The sequence below is a fragment of the Nematolebias whitei genome, chromosome 12, assembly GCF_014905685.2.
Source record: "Nematolebias whitei isolate Nwh7 chromosome 12, NemWhi1, whole genome shotgun sequence".
NCBI lineage: Eukaryota > Metazoa > Chordata > Actinopteri > Cyprinodontiformes > Rivulidae > Nematolebias > Nematolebias whitei.
In genome coordinates this window covers 40,580,544-40,602,799 of record NC_056509.1, presented here as the reverse complement: position 1 = coordinate 40,602,799, position 22,256 = coordinate 40,580,544, and the positions used below count along the sequence as shown (strand labels likewise).

Sequence of the window (22,256 nt, the reverse complement as noted above, 5' to 3'; positions counted from 1 at the left end):
CTCCAACAACTGGTTTCTTTTGTCTTTAAGATTTACAGACTGTCGCTAAAAGAAGAGGGACTGCTTTACAGTGGGAAATGGTCTTTGCTGCCATCAAAATCAAAAATATATATATTTTTTTAAATACTGTACAATTTATTAATTTAAACATTCAACATATTTATTATATTTTGTTGTAAATAAAATGTGTTCATGAAATTTACACGTTCAGTTTTTTTTTTTTTTTTTTAATTTTAGACATCTTTTTTTTTATTGAATTTGTAATTATTTGCTTTGCATTTAGGTAATTTCCAGTGGTTCCGAACACTGGTCCCTGAGGAACACCACCCTGCTTGTTTTAGTTGTTCCTCTCTTCCCACGAACCTGATTTGAATGAAAGCGTGATTAACAGGCTTCTGCCGAACTTAAGGAAGTAATTAAACCACTGAATCAGGTGTGTTGGGAGCAGAGAAACAACTAAAACATGCAGGATGGTGTTCCTCAAAGACCAGGGTTGGGAACCACAGATTTAGACCAATCATCCTACAATAATGTCAACAAAGTAAAGTTGGAACTGATATATAAACGCGTAAAATAAAAACTTCTATTGCCGATTATAAAACTTGTGAAAAATTGTGGTCCAAGATCACCTACCGGCTGTTGCTTTTTAATTCAATAATAAACCTCCTCCATGTTTCTAACTTTTTATTTTTCTCCAAGCTCTCGGTGTTTACGACAGTGAAGGGTAGATGATGCTGCACTGTTTGGCACTTGAGGATCTGAAATTTCAGCCACACTCTCTCCTGTATTCTCATGTCACCTTACTCTGATGTAAATCATCCTCTTTTGTTCCATGGCTAAAGCAAGACACTTGTTAAAAACAAACAAAAAAAATCACTCAAACATTATTGTAATGTGTTCAAGAAGTTACAGACTCCGTGTCTGCATAGAGTAAAGGGACATATAAGAACAGCTTTGCCCAGTTTTTCTTGACAAATCTCAGTTTCTTTTAACTCCGGCCTCTTCAGATTGTTTTAGTTAGTGGGAAATGTTGATGACTAGAACGACATAGACAAATATGACATGGGCCCACTGGTGTACTTCCTGCTCCATAGTTCTAGACTAGCACTTCTGTGACCACCTGTGTGGCCGCTTAAATCCGGCTGCTTCTGAACCTTTTGCTTTTTGTTGATCTCCCAGGGAAAGTCCTCTATTGGGAGCGGGCTGGCGGGGCTGCCCGAACCTTCTGGCGTGCTCTCAGGAGTTCCTTCGATGATTTCAATTCGAGGCGGGTCCATGAAGTCCATGATGCTGAAGGGTACTGGCTCCGGTTGGCACATCACTGACTTGTCCTGCGTATGTTGTCTCACGGACCAGCTCGAGCCGGCTTGAATCCCTATGGACACTCTGTCGTCCGTTTGTGTGGTGTTGTCGCTGCACGGCTCCCGGCATAAAGTCCACATGTTGTAGCACTGAGTAAAGTTGAAGAAGTTGCTGTTGAAAGTTTTTAGCTCCCCGCAGACATCCCTGCGCAGCTCTGCGAGCTCGTAGCGCATTGCCGAGATTTCATCCTTCCACTGCAAGTTGAAGGCAGCGACCATGTTGGCGGACTCCTTGAAGGCCTGAATGGCCTGAGGGACCGGTGGCTCAGAGGTGGTTATGGGGGAAGCAGCGGGGATCCTATACGAAGGCGGGGTTGCTGGCGGGACGGAGATGGCTGTTACAGTGGAGCTAGTACTGTGCTGGCTTCGAGCTGCAGCGGTCTCCCTCTCCAGCCTCTCCAGCTCTACATAGGCAGAGGAGCTAGCACCATCGTCATCCTCTATCATGTCGTCATTTAGTAAGGACGTCGCGTCCACAACATCATACTCTGGAAGAAAAATGTGAGTGCAGACAGAAGGACATTCATGGTGAAAGGAACAGCTGGAGTGCAGTTTTGTTCTGACTCTAAACTAAAATAGACACATATCTATGGAAAACATACAGTATGTGAGTGGGAAAGGCATCTTTTGAGACTTTAAAAATTCAAGACTTTATTAGGATATGTGCAACACCAAGACAGGTGCAGTATGAATCTTTTTATAGTTTGCCTATCACCAGTAATATATGTTCCGATAGCCTACGCAATAGTCTCTTTAATTTCCAAAAACTTCTCTTTTAATAAACTCACATACTGTAAGCTTTCACAATGTTTTTTTTACACTGCCTTCTCAGTCATCTCAAGGCGTCTTTCCATCTTTTCACTGCACAGCACAACAAACAGATAAAATGCATCAACCATTATCAAATCAGAAATCTTTTTTTTTTCTCCTCAGAACGTGTTAAGTGTTTCTCGGTGACTCGCAAATTGTGCCGTTTTGTGCAAAAGAAAAGATGCAAAGCGAAGGAGAGGAATCACAACCCACTGGGTTAAGAAGCAGATATGAACCCTATTGAACATGTCATGTCCAAGGTGGCTACTAAGACCATGTGGAGTGGTGAAAGACCCAGCAAGGGAAGAGGTAACCCCACTCTCCCTTTGGGGCTGCATCAGGGAGAGGCTGCAATCCCACAGTCAAAAGCAGCTGACAAACTCTTTGCCAAGGGTTCAACTTTCAAAAGAAGTCACATTTTCATGTGAAGAACAAGGAACGTTCACACATGCACTGCTCGGACAAATGATTGGAGACAGTGTCAAGGTGGTTACATTCATCACTATTTTATGGTGGCGATGCGAACACATTCGGTAATTTAGGGACATCTCTGAAACATTTACAGTACGGACTAAAACACTTAAACATAAACAACTCACAAAAGCCAGCATCACATTTTAAAACTCAATAATTCAGCGTGAAGAAGAAATCATTCACAATGTCTGAGGTTTTGTGAGTTGTTTGAACCATCTATGATCTATAGATAAACTCTAAGAATCTATGATTGTTTTACTGAGAAGGCAGTGCAAAAACACACATATACATAGATATATGTATGCGTGTCAGCATTAAAATACCTGCAACAACCATCAATGATGCCTCCAGTTGTTCTTTCCCCCCTGGTTATCCAACATCTGGATGGTCAAATGGAGAGGGATTTGTTGCACATCTGCTCTACGGAGCATCATGGGGTCCCTTTCCCGCTCAAGGGCCCACTAACCTCAGAGTTTGGTTCGTAAGCTGCTTACAATTTGATTTTAAACTATTTCTAAAGACTGCCATGAAAACATGACTCCAAAAATCTGTGTTTTCATATTAGCCTTGTTGAGTTGTTACAATTTTTATTTTATTTTATGGCCACTATTCTTTGAGAAGGACAAATCTATATGCAGCATGTTTTAGAGTAAGAGGTGACAGCGCTGTCAGTAACTAATCACCATCCAACAAGATTTTTCTGGGCTGCTAAAACCTTATTACACATATTGCAAATAAATAATCGTTCCAATCAACAAAATACAACTTGGCAACATACTGAACTATAAAATGCTTTTTGTAGCCCATACAGAACTGACAGATTTGGAGCCAGAGGTTAAATGAACAGAGTTCAGCAAATAAGACAGTGGGATTGGAGAACACTCCTTTACCCTCGGTAGTTCTAAAATGTTGATAAGAACCGAATTGAAGATAGTTTTCCAAAAACAGAACTCCGGATTCATCAAAAAGAGAAAGCCAACCAAATGAATAGAAGTGCAATTGTCTCCAATATTAAAATGACAGAAAGATGTACAAAAACTTTGGTCATAATGTACAAAAAAATGAATGTTACTTGAGAAAAACAATGTTTCAATAGGGTTCATAGCTTTACTCTTGCAGGCAAACACCAAATACACTTACTGAGGGAGGCACTGCAAAGATTTTGCTTGCACAAAGAATGTCAAATGGTTTCTGTATTGCTTTTGTTGTGTCACACAAAACTTTCAAATCTTTGCACGCTGTTAAAAAAAAGCAAAATTTAGGAAGTGAAAAAGAATAAAAACCAAACAAAAAAACACAAACCCTCAAAACTCCTCTTGGAAAATCAAATAGGTTTTATCCTGTAATTTTGAACCTCATAAAAATCTTATTTTTATTATTAGATTGGGTAAACCTTAAACTTGCAGAGAACGGTTACTAAAAAAATAATCAGGTTGCAATTATAAAAAAATCCAATCATTATTTTTGGTTGACTTTGCTCATTCCAGCTTTATGCAGCACAATATAACAATACTGTTGAAACAGTAAATGGATAATTCAGAGCTTTCAAAGTTGGTTTGTGGAAATGTGAACAATTTTTTAATTTTACCAAAATTTAGATGGCTCTTTGAATGGTCTTATTTTGAAGAAATGGTGTAATTCTGACCAGGTTCTTGACAAGCTCATGGCTAGTCGGAGTTAGCCCAAGATCAAATAGATACCTGAGGTTTTAAACCATCTTGTCTGATTTTTTTTAACTGGTTCATTAATTTAAAAAAGAAGCTATTTTATCAACCTTTATCACCCATTGGTGGTAATTTTGCATGACGGGCCAACAAAGTTCAGTCAGGTCATCTGTAACTTTTTTGTTGTTGTTGTCGAGACATTTCGTCTTGTGGGACTGGGACAAAGTGGGACAAACTGAGTGGGACTCAGTTTGTTGTGCCTCCTTGGACTGATGAAGTCCTTTGGATGTAGGACAAAACATCTCAACGCTCTAAAAGAGCACAGCATGTCATGATCGCCGCTCTCTGCAATCACACTCATCACCTGTTAAAATATTACAGTATTTAAATTTAAATTGTATATAAGTGCAGCAGGACAGCAAAGCGTTAACCCTTCACGCGGCAGATGCAGGACGGAGCAGAAATGTAATTCTTCATCAGTTACACTAACAACTGAACATAGAAGTTCTAAAATAATTAAAATAACTTTTAACACTTTCATATTTGGGGATGATGACGATTTTACGATGCGACATGGTTTGAATTTTTAGTTGGAAGACGAAAGTCGATCGGTGCATCTGGACAGCAAAGGGTTAACCCTTCACAAAGCTGCTGCAGCCAGAGCAGAAATGTGGGCGGGGCAGAGAGCCGCAGGTGGCAGAGGGCGGAGATCATGACAGGCTGCAGAGGGAGCTTCTCCCTGCACCTATGTGCTGCACACAGGTGCTAAATAATTTAAAATAATTTATTTTAAATAAACAACGCATGCCGCTTGTGCAGCTCATCCATTAATCAGCCATTTGTGTGTCATGTCCACTCTTACTTTGAAAAACCACAAAATAGTGAGTCTGCAAAAGTGGAACCGCGACGTAGCGAGGAACGATTGCATAATGTTATGTAATTACTGGCGCAATCTGATTTGTTTTAACCTTAATGTAAAGAAGAAAAACTGTATTTTCACGGACAGCGTTCAATCTTTTGAGGTTGAAGTTTTTAAAAAAAGGCAGGACTCGACTTTGGTCTCCGCCCACTTCGCTTGTCAATCCAAGCTGGAAAAATTACCTTTGTTTCTCCAAACTGAGGCCATTCAAAGAGTTACTTATAACAACAGGTAAGATAATTGTTCAGAGAATTTCCACGGAACCGCACTTCAAAAAAATCTAAACTATTGTTTTTAGGTAGCTCGTATTTCTTAACGTTTTGCAACAAATAGGCTCCTTTGTGCAACCAACATGTGTGCTGATGGGTTCTAGTATCTTGTCTTCCTTGACTTACCATAAATTGGCTTCTTTATGTATTTTAGTGTTTTATGTTTGACGACAAGGTCATTTTTCATTTTTGTGCTTTTGTGTTTCAACAGAGCAGAGGTAGGACAGGTATGCCCATATTATCAACCTCCTGCTCCCCTACCGGTCCCATTTCAATCTTCAGCCCTCCCTAAGTAACGACACTCTTTGCAACACATATATAACCACACAGTTAAACATGCTTATTAAACACTACTCCTGATATGCATGCCATGTAGTGTGGCTGTGCCGTGGGTTGATATCTGCTGTCTTCATATATTAAACTAACCCCCTCCAATCCAGTTTTTTCATTTGAAAGTTAGTCAAAAAACAAAATAAAAACAGAAGTAAACATACGATCATTTAACTAATGCATAAAACATGCAAAGGAACAGAAACAAGCAAATCAATTTAAACTTTTTGGCGTATGCAAAGGGAAAAAAACAACTGTCAAAGAAAAAAAAAGGGAATCGTTCAACTTGGCATCTTAAGGCTTCCCCACTGTACATATGTAGGTATGTCAGGTTTGTGTACACGATGTATGGAGATATGTGGACTAAAGCCCTCTCTGGTTTCAGGGGGTTTGTTTTACCTGTTGTGGATCTGAGAGTTGAAGTGACAGTGGAGGATGTCATTGAAGGCAAGCAGTCGTCATCTTGGGAATAACCAGCCTGAATTGCACGGAGGTAACTGTGGCTTCGAGTGCGGAACGAACCAGGCAGGTCCAAGGCCTCCATGGCCTGGGATTCTACTTCACTAAAAACGGACTCGCAAACTGACTCAAACTGGCCATTGATCTCAGTCTCACTCACCTGAGAGACAAAAACAGGAATAGCAGTCCTTAATTTTTCCTCTTCCTTTCTCTTTCTCACTTTGATTCTTCCCCTTTGTACAGCAAATATGAAGGAGGGTTAGCATAAGGACACTCCACCGTACAATCCAACCTTAAACTGAATGGATGTCAGATCAAAGGAACAAAATGTGGATGACGACAATAAAGAAATCAGAAAAAAGATACAGGTTTTATAAGACAAATTGACCACAATTAGCAAGTAAAGATTTAACTTACTGCATAAAGAAAAGCACTAAAAGATTAATTCATTTGTAAATGAAAACAATCAAAACGGGCATGTCAATGTGACGATTTGAATCGTCTTATTCACAGATCCATGTCACTGTGGAAGGATTACGCAGGCGCAGTCAGACGTTCCCGTCCACTCATCATGAGCCTGAATTTAATATTGACTTGGGGCCTTTGATAATGTATTCAAACCATTATTTCCCCTGAATGGTATACTAATACCACATCCAAAATCAATTAGTTTAAACAAGAATTACATTTATGGTGGACTCCGTCTAATTCACACAGGAGCAAAACCATTTGTTGTAACTTTACATGTATTTTGGAGTGTCAGTCAAATATTATCTGACAAAAATATTCAAGTTTTTTTGTCATTAAGTGTACAAATACAGCTCAGTTTCAGATTTCTACCAGCAATAAATACAGTTCAGTCCAATCCAGTTGTCAAGGCGAAGCAATGAAGTTCAAAATTCACCAGAGACTAAGAGACTGGGGCAGATGTGGCTGAGTGGTTAGAGCAGTCGTCCTCCAATGGGAGAGTTGTGGGTTCGATTTCACCAGCAGTCACATGTTGAAGTGTCCCTGGGCAATGCACTGAACCCCTCATTGCCTCGCAGTGGTGTAGTCTACGTGATACGCCGGTATACAAAGTATACCCACTAGAAAAGCTCAAGAATTTCAGTATACCCACTTAAAAGTGCCCAATGATACATGACATATCATTAGGCACGTGTCATTGATACGTTAAACGCTTCCGTAACAATCTATCTGTATGCAGCGCTTGTCTATTACATTTGCTTATCCAGAAAATCGTTGTATAATTATTACTTCTGTACTTACTACTTAACACTTGAAGATGTTTTGCTTTGATACGGTTTTATAAATTCTATAACATGTTTTTAATACAAAGCCAACTGTTGTACAAAGTCTGTTGTTCATTTATCCAAATATAAGCATCAGAGAAATTTGGAAATGTTCAATGCGCTTTAAAATCAAAACAAACTGACAATTACATTGTACGAACGAGTGTACTTTGGTTTCTAAGCACAGTATACGGACCGACCGTGGTAAAGTTAATTTTCCGTTGGAAGTTGGACATCCGTGCTTCATGGCTTCAACGGTGTCCAACATCCAACGTAAATCTAATTTTACCGCAGTATACCCACTAGAAAAATGTAGACTACACCACTGCTCTGTGTCTCATCAATGTATGAATGTGATCTAAAGCAATGATTAGTCTCTACAGATTCAGATTAGCTTTGTAAAGATCTAGTAGAGTGCTGTATGAATGTATGTTTGGAGGTAAATGAGGGGATATTGTGTTGTAAAGCGCTGTGAGTATCTTGATTAGATAGAAAAGTGCTATACAAGTACAGTCCATTTACCATTTACCTCAGAGGGCACCATTCAACTCTGTCCGTTCAAAGAGTTTAATCCAACAAACAGAAGAAGTTCTTGCGCCAAGATTTACTTTGGATCCTTCACCTTCAGCCAACTGTAGAAAACACTTAACCGTGGATTCTTTGTTTACTTTAAAGTAATTCCCAACACTGATGATAAAAAGCAGAGACTCGGTGGTCTACTTTAGTGGGTGGCTGTGCTTCTAACATTGCCAACAGGAGCATTAAGCCAAGGAGAAATCTCTAGTCCTGCGTATTTTCCACTCCGAGTTAGAGGAAGGAATCTTTCACCAATTTTACCAGCTAGCTCACGACTCTGTTTGACTGGCTTGTGGGTGTGGGCGTGGTGGCATCCAGTTTTCTTGGCTGAAGGCATCTCTACGATATATAGGCTTAAATACATGCATACATCAGCCCAAGTCTTTTAGTACGTGGTGCTGAAGAAGAGAGTGTGTTTTAACTTGACAAGCCCTAACAACTTGAACACAAGAACACTGCACTGTCAAACATGGAGGTGGTAGCATCATGCTGTAAGGCTGGTGCATTGCACAAAGTGCATGAAGAAATACAGGAAGACGACTACCTCCAAGTTCTTCATCTTCACCTCAGATCATCAACTAGATGGTTGAGACTTGGACACAACAAACCTGGTTTCTGATTGGATAAAGCGGGCTACCATTCTGAAATGATCTTCCCAACGCTCCCAACTCAGTCCTTTAAAAACTTGATGAACTATGTATGTTTAAAAGCTATGTCCACAACAGCATACCAGCAATTTAAAACCAAAACTCCTACTACTTCCATGAAAGATGGTCAAATACACAACCAGAACTCTGCCAGAAACCTGTTGACGGCTACAAAAAGCATGTAGTTGAGATGCAAACTGCTAAGGGGTGGTTAACCAAATATTAGTGCCTGTTAGTACAATTTTGACCATGTGTGTGTTAGAGAAAATCCACAACTTCTTCAAAACTTGTACACTCAATACTTATTTAAAAATATTGAAGGTATATGTTGTATTATTAATAAAATAATTGGGAAAAATGGTTCAAATTAACCCCTAAAGCCCTTAATTCATACAACAATCATGCCCATGAGTGGATATAAACATCTGACTGCAGTTGTAATTCTGGTATTCTTATACAGTTGTAGTAAGTATTTTAAATATACTCTTTTATCTGTAATGCAGATTATTTTGCTATGGATATAATTTAGCCTCTTTATATTTTTTTCCGCGTTTAGCTTTTAAGTATTTCAACACAAGTTTCCAGCATCATGTAAGACTTTCTTGAGGTAAATATTTTCAATCAGGAAATTAAAACCCACAGCGAGTAAAGCCGGCCGATTGAACGACCACTCTTTTGACCAAACTCTCTCCTCCTGTTACTCCTCCTCCACACAGAAGCTTTGCTGCTGGCTCTGTCAAAGATCTTCTCACTGCAGCAACCACATCTGGAGCCAGCGGCGAGGTCCGAAACAGACGTGCACAACTGCATGAATTCATAGCAGGGTATTAAAGAGGGACACACCTGGAAAGGTTCATGTGTCATGCAAGGTTAGACAGGAAACTGCTGGGTCTAGATCTAGACTTTGAAGAAAATCACCAGTACTTGTAGGTAAAGTAGATTTCTGCTCTTTGAGTTAACTGAAGGTTTAATTAACAAGTCTTAGTAAACCTAATGATAAATAGTGTCACCCACTGCACTAAATTATGAAGATTTCAGCTTTCAGATGAATCTTGAACTCCTTCTTGTGCCATGTTGGAATCATTTAAGGCAATGTACTGTGCAAAAGTTTTAAACCACCCCCAGTTTTGTTTCCAATGAGTCAGGCTCTCCAGTAACCTTTGAAATTGTTCTTGATCAGTATGTTCTTCAGGCTTTCTGAAGGCCTTTCATTGTTTTTCTTTAGATGTTAGTTCAAATATTTCTAGCAAACAGACGTCCTGAGAAATGCAACATTTTTCTACGGAATGAACCCCCCGAGCATGTTTAGCTGAATAACCCTGATGTGTTGAGTGCCAGGTTTTCATCTAGTGGCCGTGTTGGTTCAAAAATACAATTTTTTGTCTTAACTGGGTTGATTTTTGTTTTACTTTTCCAGTATGAGCAGAAAAGTGGGAACAAATTGTGTTTTTGTGTCAGGCTGCTGGTAAAGTCTAAACAATTTGTTTAAAATAAAGTCGTCTGTTTTGTGCAGACAGAACATCGAGCTGTCTGAAAAATGAAACAACAAACATAAAAAAAATGGTCCAGTGCATTACGAAGAAAAACGTGCACAAATAATCCGAAAGCATTAAACATTGGTGATCAAACCCACTCTATGAAAAAAGCCAAGCAGTCCTGGAAGGATCGCCCGCCGCCCTTCATGCCAGAGTTTTAGACTAAGTTCCTGTGATGTTGAAATTTAACAAAGTTACAGATGTTTTAAACAAACTTGGAAAATAACGCTGCGCACAATATCATGTAAGGTGTCACGCTTAGAGTACGTGTTGGAAATGACGTTTTTGTGTCGGCTCATTTTTATCAGATTAGTTCAAGTTGGCTCCAAATGTTTCAACATGGCGCTCACGCTGTGATCATTTTCTGAAACTTTTAGAAAAACCAGTGGTTTAGCTAAGAAACAGAAAACCGACTCCAAAAATTAGAAACTTTTAAACAAAAGTTTTGGTGCTCAGATTGTGTCGGGGGATCAGCCTCAGCTACTACCACACCAAATCTGTAAATCTGACTGAGTTACAGCCATTTTTTTTTATGGTCAGTTAGTTGTGGCGGCCATCTTGAATCAAGTTAGCTCTAAAAGTTCATCAGGTGTAGACGTGCATCCAGTAATTAGTTTCTTTAGGTTTCATTAAAATTCATCAAATGCTTTATGACATTTTGGTAATGGATAAGCACAGAAATGGGCAAAGATTTCACCTTTTGGTGGCGGGTGATAAAAATAAAATCACAAGTCTGGAAGCAAGATTAAGTAGTAAAATATTTGTACAGTACTATAGATCCTTTAAAGCCTTTTTAGCACTTGGAACATATAAAAATTGGCTTAAATATTATGCAACAATGCGAAAGAAAAAAAATCTTACATTTGTTTAAAAAAAAACACATGCTCATGTTATATAATATAGCTGTAGGCGATTTTGAAACAGCTGACAGTCGGCTGTGCTATATGTCGTATTTCAATAAGAGTGGTTTGAAATAAGACTCTGAAGTTAAGTTGTCCCATCCTAATTAAAAGCTTGTTTCATTTGTGTGTTCTTTGCATCTCGAGCCTGCATGTCAAGTTAGTGCAACTCAAAGGTGAGGGGAGTCGGAGATGGTTGCTAAGTGGGAAGAGGTGGGGGTATGTTCAATATAGCAATGATCTGTGAAGCTCCGCCCATTCGTATCACTACAAAATCTACATAAACCATAAGACGAGCAGTTTGTTCTTCAGAGTTTTGTTTCCCTGGGAAGGATGTTGGAGACTCACCTGGCTGAGGCAGCTTGCCTGACTGAGGGTGCTGACGGCACGCATGTAGCTCTGGTTGCGAGAGCGAAAAGGAGGGGGGTGGAAAGAAGTGGCAGGATCCAGCGTGACACTAGGGTGGGGCCGCAAATCTCTGGTCTGCAGGTGGTAACCCTGGCTGAACAAGGGGCAGAGATGGACAGGTTCACAGGGGTTCACAAATCTGCTGTCCACTGTACATACGAGGAAGGCATGCTGAGGTTTAATGTCTGAATAAAATACGTTTAATGATATGGGGTGCCGTTTGAAAAGTTACACAGTCAAAAATTAACAGCAATATTTTGGTTTATTTAGCTTTTCATAAGAATAAAATTGGGTGTTTTTTTCAGTCATATTTTCACCATGTTATTCATACATTTATAAATGTCATAGTTCCAAACTATTTAATTTACAAGCTAAATATTTAGTTAACAAGCTAAATATTTAGCTCCATACAAAATATTTAGTTTACAATCTAAATGTTTATGTCTAAGATAAATGTTTAATTTACAAACTAAATATCTAACTTGCAAGTTAAATATTTAGTTAGTGAACTAAATATTTAGGTGTAAATTAAGTATTTAATTTCCAAGCTAAATATTTATTTTCAAAACTAAACATTTAATTTCCAAACAAAACATTTAATTTCTAAGCTAAACATTTAATTCCTAAACTAAAGAGTTAATTTGCTAACTAAATATTTAATTCAGACCTAAACATTTTTTTTCAAACAAAACATTTAATTTCTAAGCTAAACATCTAATTTCCAAAATAAATATTTAATTTGCTTACTAAATATTTAGCTCAGACCTAAATATTTATTTTCTAAACTAAACATTTAATTTCCAAAATAAATGGTTAATTTGCTAACTAAAAATTTAGCTCAGACCTAAATATTTAGCTTGCTAGCTAAATATTTAACTTGCAATTCAAATATTTAGCTCAAACCTAAATATTTAGCTAATATGCAAATTCCTTGCCAAAAAGCGGAAGTGGACTATCAAAATAAAAGTCGAACCTCTATATACACGCCTATTGTCAAAGCGCCAGTGAACACCAGAAGAAGAAGAAGATTTTTAAATGTTTTAGTATTTTAGATAAAGTATGGCATAAAAGAGAAAACTAAAGGGATTCAGTCTGGCCAGCCGCAACTCTTATTTTTCTTCTACTTCTGCTGCTTTTTAATTCCATAAATAATTACTTTTTTTTGGGGGGGGGGGGGGGGGGGAATTAAACATTTTGCTAGGACATAAACATTTAGTTTGTAAACTAAATATTTAGCTTCTTAACTAAATATTTAACTTCCAAGTTAAGTATTTAGTTTGTAAACTACATATTTAGCTTGTAAATTAAATATTTAGTTTGGAACTATGACATTTATAAATGTATGAACATGGTGAAAATATGACTTTTTCTTAAGAAAAACTCAAACCAAAATATTGCTGTTAATTTCTGAATGTGTAACTTTATAAATGGCAGGCACCCAATGACTCATCTCCATGACACTAAGTGAAATGTGAACTATTTAAACAGCCCAAGATGAAGCATTAAAAAAAAAAAGTGTCCCATGGGACAACGATAAGTCGTCTATCCCAAACCTGCAGAGCGCACGTGCAGCTCGGCTCGTGTGTGACATAACGAGAGCTTGGAGCTTCAATAATAGGAAATTATTACATTTTCCACCAGAGCATGAAAAACAGCAAGGCTTTGTTTTGCTTTTTAATCTGTGGACAAAAACAGAAGAGCTCAGAACCCCGCTGACATGATGGCAACAAATATGCCACTGTGCACTCAAGAGGCAGAAAGAATGATTGCTGCCTCTCTGGTTGTTACAGAATTTAGCTTCAATAAAAGAAGTGCCTGAAAACAAACATTAACAGACTGACGTCGTAAAAAGAAGTCAAGCAACCATAAGCTTTGAAGCAAGGCGAAGATGGCGTAATTCTGCCTTCACAATCTAAACATAAACTCCGTTTGTATGGAACTAAAATCAGAGAAAAATTATTTTGGTTACATTTGAAATGGCACCTCACTTTGCTTAATACAACCCAACACGTAACATATTTTTTGGACTACAAGGCGCATTAAGCAAAACAAAACCAACACAGGAACACTTCCTGTGTTGGTTTGAATGCTGTGTACCATGTAAAATCAGTTCGAGGTCAGTAAGCACAACCAGAATTAATACATAAGGCTCACCGTTGATTTTTGAGAAAATCAAAGGATTTTAGGGTACTTGTTAGTGCCAAATACAACCAACTACATACCCTGTGAGTACCAGGTAGTACCTACCACGTTGTCAGCAGCATTGCTACCAACAACAGCTATTTTAAAGAGATTTAAATGAAAAGCTAATTTTTATGCGAGTTTGTGATGAGTTTTAATGATTAGTCAGTATCTCACCTGCAGTAGACAGCAGTGATCTTAAGGATCTCTGTTTGGAGAATAAGGGGGAAGAGCTCATGGGTGAATCGAGCTAACTGCTATAAAACGAGGCCCATTTATGAACAACTTTCAACTAAACAAGTTAAATAATAAAAGATTCATAGCACAGCGAACGCACTGCTGTGGACTTTTACACTGCATTACTTTTTCACCAGATTGTTGCATGGACTGAGTAAGCTTAAGATTTATTTAGTAACTTATGCCACATAAAAAAATTGGGATTGTGTAACCACAGCCAAATTATAAGACTAGACCAAGTGTCCCAAACTTCTGTCATTGTTGGGAATTCAAGGCAGCCGGTTTAAGAGTTCTATGTTGTTTTTCTCCTGTTTTTATGGATCATCTTTCAAGACTTTGTGTCAAACGCTCAAAGTTCAGACCAGTTCGAAAGCTCAACATAAACATAAATTCCTGTAAACGTTTCTTCAACCGTTAATTTCAACAGATCAAAACCCTTCATCGTGCATCACTCACCACACATATGTAAACCTGATTTTATTCAGAAAGAGAAACTAAGTCCATCCATAAGCCTACAACAAATGGTGACCCTCAACTTCCTGCTTTTCAAGGAGCCATCTTTAGCAGTGGTTCAGAAATCCAGACTACAAGAGACCGGCTTCAGGTAAACTAATGGACCAAAGTTCAGATTCTTCAAATATTGTTTTGACATTTTTCAAGAGATACTATGTCAAATTAATGGTTAGTACATTACCAGCTCTTATTTAGTCATATAATGGATTATAGGGAAAAGGGCAGAACCCTTTGACCAGGCTGGGTTAATGGCTAGCTAAACCAAGGCCTGTTTTTGTTTAGTATGGGCGGTCTGGGCCTGAAGGTAGCTCAACGTGCATGTTTTTGGACTGTGGGAGGAAACCAGAGTACCTGGAGAAAACCCCACATGAGAACATGCAAACTCCACACAGAAAGACCCCCGGGTCCAAACTGGGGATTGAACCCAGGATGCAACAGTGCTAACCACTAAACCACTGGGCTGAACAAATAAAGCCAATATGCTACATTAGCTAATTTTAAAACCCCTGCCTTTTTCCACGACGCAGTTTAGTTTGTTGTTTTTTCAGCCCAACATTTATATAGTTTCACATTTTGTATTTGACATTATCCACATTTCACACCTTTCTGTTTGTGAGAAAGAGTCGTGTTAAAGGCCTTAACAACACCCTCGTTAGCCCCAGTGGTGCGATGTAACTAAGTATAAGTACTTCGTTATTGTATTTTACACTTTTCATGTATCTGTACTTTACTTAAGTAGAGTTAAACATGGGTACTTTAGACTTTTACTCCTCTACATTGTACATTAAGTATCTGTACTTTCTACTACACTACATTTCTATAATTCGTTGCGTTACACGTTACGTTCATGTTGTGGTTTTTTGATTTGTTCGTCAGTTTGAAAGTAACTAATGGTGAGAGGGGAGTTGGTTCATTGAATCACTGCAAAGTGGGCAGGTGACGTTAGACCCACCTTCCAGAAGAGCTGGGCCAATATTCTAGTATATTATACATCACTGAGCTGGGCTCACCCGCAGCACCGCTAACACACCCAAAATGGATTCCACCGAGGAGAGTCAGCCAGAAGATACGAGCCACCCATGGCCTTATTGAAAGATTATTGAAAGATTATTGAAAGATTATCGAGTACAGCAGGACAGAGTCTCTCTCCCAAAAGAGCCAGGCTGGACTCAAAAACTTTGAAAACCAACTTCTTCTGAACTTGAACAAGAAATTCTTGCCTCAATATTAAAATGTGTCAGTTCATGGGACGTTAGGAGACAAGAGATGTCTCCACATGACTCGACACTCGGGTCCAAGTTTTGAAAATAGTGTCAAGAGGTTAAAATATTGTTCACTATTGACTCATTACAAGGTTGACTAGACAGTATTTTAACTAGAGTTGATGACAAACTGGAGTTGAACTGATCAGATATTCTTTTGTTAGTTGTGTCTAATGCTCCTGTTTTCAGGCAGACAACTTTTACTTAAATGTTTTTACTGCAGTTGGCTTTGTTTTGTGTTAAATAAAAACTTTCAAAGGTATAATCATCCTTTTGCTTAATGACATTTAACTCTGCATGTCATCCCTGAATTTCTGACGCACAGAATCACAAGTCCAAGTGTGAACTGTGTCACAGAGTAAACAATAAAAACATGTATAATCTGCAGCATTGTTCAGTAAAATGACACAACACTATTAATGTATGACACAAAATATACATACAGTAGGTTCACTTAATGATATTGTAGACCATTGCATTAGGTAATACTTTCAGCAAGTACTTTTACTTTTAATATTTTAATTTTAAAAGCAAGTACTTATTTACTTTTACTTAAGTAACAACGTTTATGTGATACTTCTACTTTTACTAGAGTACATTTTTGTCTGTTTATTCATACTTTTACTTACCGGTAAGTGCAGTGTTTGAGTACTTTCTCCACCACTGACTAGCCCAAACTGGACAAAGATTTCTGCCATTTTCTGCAAACTACCCCCTCCATGACTAATGTCACAGCTAATGAGGTACTGATAGCTAAATGACTGGACATCCCTTCAAACATAACCAGACTATTCCTTTATGACCAAAGTAGATGTCAAATTGGTTTAAATTATATATTTGGATTAGTTGTATTTATGCATCAGGTCATTTTTATATAAAGGAACTGGATGTAAACATCATCCGGGCATCAAGTTATTTCTTCTTTTGAAAAGCATCACAGCTGGAGTCAGTAACCATCCATTCCCAACACGCTGTGTCAAACTTTAACTGCCACTATGATTGCATGAATATGATTTATACTTTTAGAACTCAATATACATTAGTGCTGAGACTATTAGCCATTTACCACCACCTGTCAATGTGATTTTCTGAAGTATACACACTGAGTTGGTGCTTACCTGTGGGAGTCTAAATGGGGTCTCTGCATGGCTGATTTGAGGACGAGAGCATCCGGTCGAATGGCCTTCTGTGGGGAAATCTTAGGGCTGGAGTCCGAGTCCCCGCTTTCATCCTCCAACTCTCCCATAGCTTTGACGTAGCTGCTGCTCCTCATGCGCCGGCATGGGATCTCCTCGTCTTTCTCGCCAGGGTATCCGCTCCACTCATCCTGGGGCACCTGTGGGAGTCGGAAGTCCTCCGATAAATACCAAGTACAAATGTGTAACAGCTCATCATGCCTAAGGATATTTGTATACTTTATCCAGTGTTTGCGGCGACTTCCTGAATGTGGACAAGAGCAGATTTATGTGGTGGCGCGCCGAGACAAAAACACACAGCTTGTGTTGGCTCATATGAGAAAAACAATTATTTGCAGGCAGAGCGGAGCCTAATTATCCAAAAGGGTTGGAGAAATTAAGAGACGAGCAAATTACGTATAATTTGTTGGGGATTTTAATCCTCAAATAAAATATATTTATTACTACCTACATTAACCTACTCAACTGCCCTTTCATAAACAATTTTATGCTCATTTTTACTTTGAACAGAGCGTGAGCTTTTCTCAGCAAACATGCACAGTAATACTAAAACTAGAAAGTTCCTGGAGAAACTTTGACGGGGACTGCCAGGCTGCTGCCAATTTAAATGTTGGCTTTGACAGTAATATGTTTTTTGGTTCGCTCTCAGCTACCACTATATCAATTTTTAGCTCAATATTGCAACAAAACAACCAGTTATAGTAATCTTTTCATTTAGCTAATGCAACCATCTTGGATTTTTGATTTGGATTCAGTATTGATGGGGAACGTTCTTAGCTATAACCACACCCATATTCAGCTTATATGTGTAAAAATAGCTGAGTTAAACCATTTAAATGTAGCTTTGGTGACCATCTTGAATTTTTTTATTTGAATTCAGTATATAATGTACATTGCTGTCAGGTACTACCACACCAAATATAGTTTTTTAATTCATTTATTCATTCATTTAAATGAAACGGTTGGTTATTTGGATCATACAAATGCACTATTCATAAAATCTAAGCTAAAATTTGTTGGCATAGTAGAATTACAAACAGCTGTTGTCTTGTTTAAAGCAAAAAAAATAATTTCTTACCAGGAAACATTCAAAAGCTTTTCTCAAAACAGGAAGGACTTTATAATTTAAGGGAAAAAGGTGAATTAAAAACTTTAAAAATTCAGAACCACAAGAAAAAGCTTTTGTATATCAGTCCGTGGGGTGAAGCTGTGGAATGGTTTAATCATGGAAATCAAGCAATGTCCAAACATTAAACAGTTTAAAACGTCATTTAAGAAGATGGTCATCACTGCATATCAATACGGGAAATAATGACTGTTATTGCTGCTATTAACAATGTTGTTAATGAATTTATCTATTGTTACTGTATTCTTGTATATTGTTCTAGAAAGAATTTTAACATGTTAAAAAATATTGATGCTTGATCACAATGGCATGCAAATATGAATGCATTGTAAGGATATGGATATATAAAATATTAACTAAAACAGAATGTTATAACCAAGTTACCATGAATATTAAATTAATGGATGACTCTATAGATGTAAGAGGGGTGAGTTTAACAATAAGTTTAAACTTCAACCCACTCCTTTGAACGTGTACATATACTTTACTACTGTTTTGTTTTTCTCTTTTTGCTTTAGTTTTAAATTTCTTTTCTTTTCATGTAACTTTGTTTATTCTTTTATTATACTACATTCAATAAAATTAAACTCAAACAAAAACAAAACAAATTAATCAAAAAGTAAAAAAAAACACTGAATGAAAAGGGTGCAGAACGAAGATTATTTTTACTGTATATATAAATTTCAACTGAGTAGCTCTTAAATCAGCTGAGTTATCATTTTTTTCCACTTTTAGCTAAGGCGGCCTCTTGTATATTTGATTTGCATTAGGATTGTACAACCACTCGCTCTCAGCAATGACCATGCCACATTTCAGCTCAATATCTCAAAGAATACCTGAGTTACAGTCAATTTTTTTGTTTGCTGACGTAGCTGTGGCAGCCATCTTGATCCAAAATGGCTCAAAAACGTTAATCGGTGTTTTGTTCAGGGACCTCTGCACTCCAGGTCATGTGACCTCAGAGCTGCAGTTAGAGGGTGACAAGTGTTCTGTCAGGCATTTTGAACAGGAAAAATAGCGTATTTGTTTACAAATTACGTTGCCATGGTAACTTGAAACGCCAATGAAAGTAACAGCACACATCACGGCGCCAAGCCGGTCGTTTTGGTATAACATTTGTGGGGATACACGTTGCGGTAAAGTTGATGGAAGAGTAATAAAGTTAAGAAACCCTTGTTAGGTGGATAATAATAGGTGCTGCCTCTTAATAGGCATTTCCCAATTAAAGTCCTAACTTCCCACAAAGGAATGAATTATTGTTCACAGCCTTCTCAGAGTTTGACTAAACTTTGTTTGAAAAAAAAAAGAATCGTTTTGGTCAAACCTTAAAGAGGTGTGAAATCTTGTGACGTCATAAGATGTCAAGATCATAATTTGTGTTGTGGATGACTCAGCGCGTCAAATTTTAGCTCAGTATCTTCAAAACTCAATTAATTACTGCAATATTTGTGTTCAATGTGAATATTTGTAGTAGCCATCTTGAAAGGACTCCAAAAGTTAATGGGTTGTAGACAGAGTTGACTCCAAATAATTTAATGGCTAAATGTTCACCATCATCAACATCTTGCAGAATATGTGAGCTCAGACTGTGTTGGTGATAGTTTTGGATTCTGCCACAGCAAATTTCAAGTAAACATCTTTAAAATGGATTGAGTTGGAGCCATGTTTTGTGTTCTTTTTAAGTTTAGTTCGCTGTGACGTTCATTCTGAATCAGGCTGACTCCAAAATATAAGTTAAATGGGTTTATTTAATAAATATAGGTTTCATGAAACTTTGTCCAGTGGTTTATGAGATACGTTTTAACAGACGGGCACAAACAGAGATGAGCTGAAACGTTATCTTCTTCCTTCACCATTCAGCGTTTTGAAACTCGTCTTTATTTTTCAGTGAATTTAACGGAGCAAAGTGAGGACTCTCCTCCACTTCTCCTGCAGAGTGGGCCCATTTTCAAATCTTTAACAAATTACACTCAATAACTCTTACATCATGTTAGAACGGTATGTGAAAGCTCACAGTAAACAGCTCTGACTGCTTCTCAAGCGAACGGGAAAAATACTCGACAGGGAGTTTCGTTCATGAATCCTCACCCTGTCGATGTCTTCTTGTTTGGTATTCCTCTCGAAGGCTCAGACTCTTCACATGCTCTGAATTGATAGATCGTCAAAACACTTCACCACAAATACAAATAACAACGGCACAGCGAGGCAGGGTGGGTTTATCTACAATCACAAGCTTCCTCCTTTAAACCCAGACTTCATTCATCATTTCATTCCAGTGTGCCCCACTAAGGAAGCAGCTCAAACACCAAATTTCCAGCTTCTGGTTAGAAAAAAAGTGAGAAGAACCAGAAGCTTTTAATCAAAATCTCCTAATTAAGACAAGAAATAAACTAAATAAATGGTGGAGCAGCTCTTTTCGGAGTGCCATTGAAATCTTGCAGGAGGTGTTAACAAACGAGCAAAGCACAAGAGTTCTGATTTCCTAATGATGTAGTACAGTGAACGCATCATGAGTCATGGCTGAAGCTGGGAGGAAACAAAGACCAACAGGAAATGTGACGTTATTTTTTACAATGCAAATCTGACTAAAGCTCGAAACAAAGCTGCTTTTTTTTTTTTTTTTAAGATTATAAAAGGATTGAGATTAATGCAATAGGCTCTCAAGTACAGGAAGAAGCTAAGTATAAATATGTTCTCTATAAGACTATTATAGATCCCAACAGGATCCTGAATTTAAATGCATCAGAGTGGAGGGATCACTGTCCTTCATACTTAAAAAAAGTCGTAAGATCACTGAAGGAGGCTTTTTACTGTCTTAACTGCTAACTAGAGAAATTGCATTTCATGTGAAAATGCAGTGTGAATGCTTATTGCTGAAGAACTTGTTGAAAAACAGCTGAAATTAGCCAAAACATGCTAAAATGTAGCTGATACGGAAGAACAAGCCTACTGTAAGTTAGCAGAAAAAAGTAGAAAGAACAAATATTGGCTGAATCAAGTTTAAGTGAGCAGAAATGAGCACAAAAATGAGCAAATAAGCTTAAAACCCCCCAGAAATTAGCAAGAAATAGTTGACAAGCTGAAAAGGCAGAAAGCTTAAACTACCAGAAGAAAATGGAAAGAGCACAATTGTGCCCAATTAGGCTGAAAGAAGCAGAAATGAGCATAAAAAAGTGGAAATTATCTGAAAAAAGCTGAACTTTGTTAAAAAAAAACCAACAACAACAACAGCTGAATAGTAGCTAAAATAGCAGAAAGAAGCTTAAATTACCAGAAGGAAATGGAGAGAGCACATTTTTTGCTGAATGAGGCTGAAAGCACTTTAAATAAGTGCAAAAAGCATGGAATTAGCTGGCAAAAAAATAAAATTAGTATAAAACCGCTAAATAACAGTTGAAATAGCTGAAACTTGCTTAAGTAAGCTGAACGGTGCATAACAAGCTGAAATTAGCAGAAATAAGTTAGAAGAAGCACAAAAATGTAGCTAGAATACCATACCATTTTATTTATAAAGCACTTTAAACAGCGCCAGGGCCAACCAAAGTGCTGTACAAACAGAAACAAACAGGCAAAGCACACAACAACACATAACATAAAGTAAAATCAAAATAGAGAAACAAAATAGTAGCAGATAACATAATGGCTAACACAGTGTGATGCATCCAGGATCAACACAAACCATAAATTGAATAAATCTGAAAGGAGCACAAAGCAGCTAAAAAACAGCTGAAAGTAGCTGAATTTTTAAAAACTGCACAAGCTGAATGAAGCTTAACCGTAACAAAATGTGAAAGGAGCAGTAAAAGGTTGTAAACAGATCTAAAGATATGAAGGATGTAAAACGACCTCAATTCATTTTCTATGAGAAACAAATGGCAGAAAAGGCTAAATATTTCAAAAGGCTAAAGTTGCACCAATACCAAAAGTCATGGACTGGCCTGAATGAGCTGACTCTTTAGATAAAGTGGCAATAATAAATATTAAAAAACAGGATCACAATGGTGTGAATGCTTAATAAGCATTCATACAATTATCTGCACCAAGAAAAAAAAAGGTTTTTATTTAATTGTGAGGCTATGTAATTATTTTCAGTGCACC

At 37.7% G+C, this 22,256-nt stretch overlaps 1 protein-coding gene across 1 annotated transcript in view; it reads right to left on the bottom strand.

The window, feature by feature from the left end:
- The window catches only part of LOC119418594 (disks large-associated protein 2), a 69,864-nt gene that overhangs the window by 37,302 nt on the left and 10,306 nt on the right, over window positions 1-22,256 (bottom strand). The window contains exons 2-4 of the mRNA XM_037685913.1: window positions 16,955-17,172; window positions 11,584-11,737; window positions 6,227-6,446 (exon numbers count right to left, since the gene is read on the bottom strand). Of these exons, the coding sequence (XP_037541841.1) occupies window positions 6,227-6,446; window positions 11,584-11,737; window positions 16,955-17,172 (592 nt within the window). The remainder of the gene's footprint in view (window positions 1-6,226; window positions 6,447-11,583; window positions 11,738-16,954; window positions 17,173-22,256) is intronic.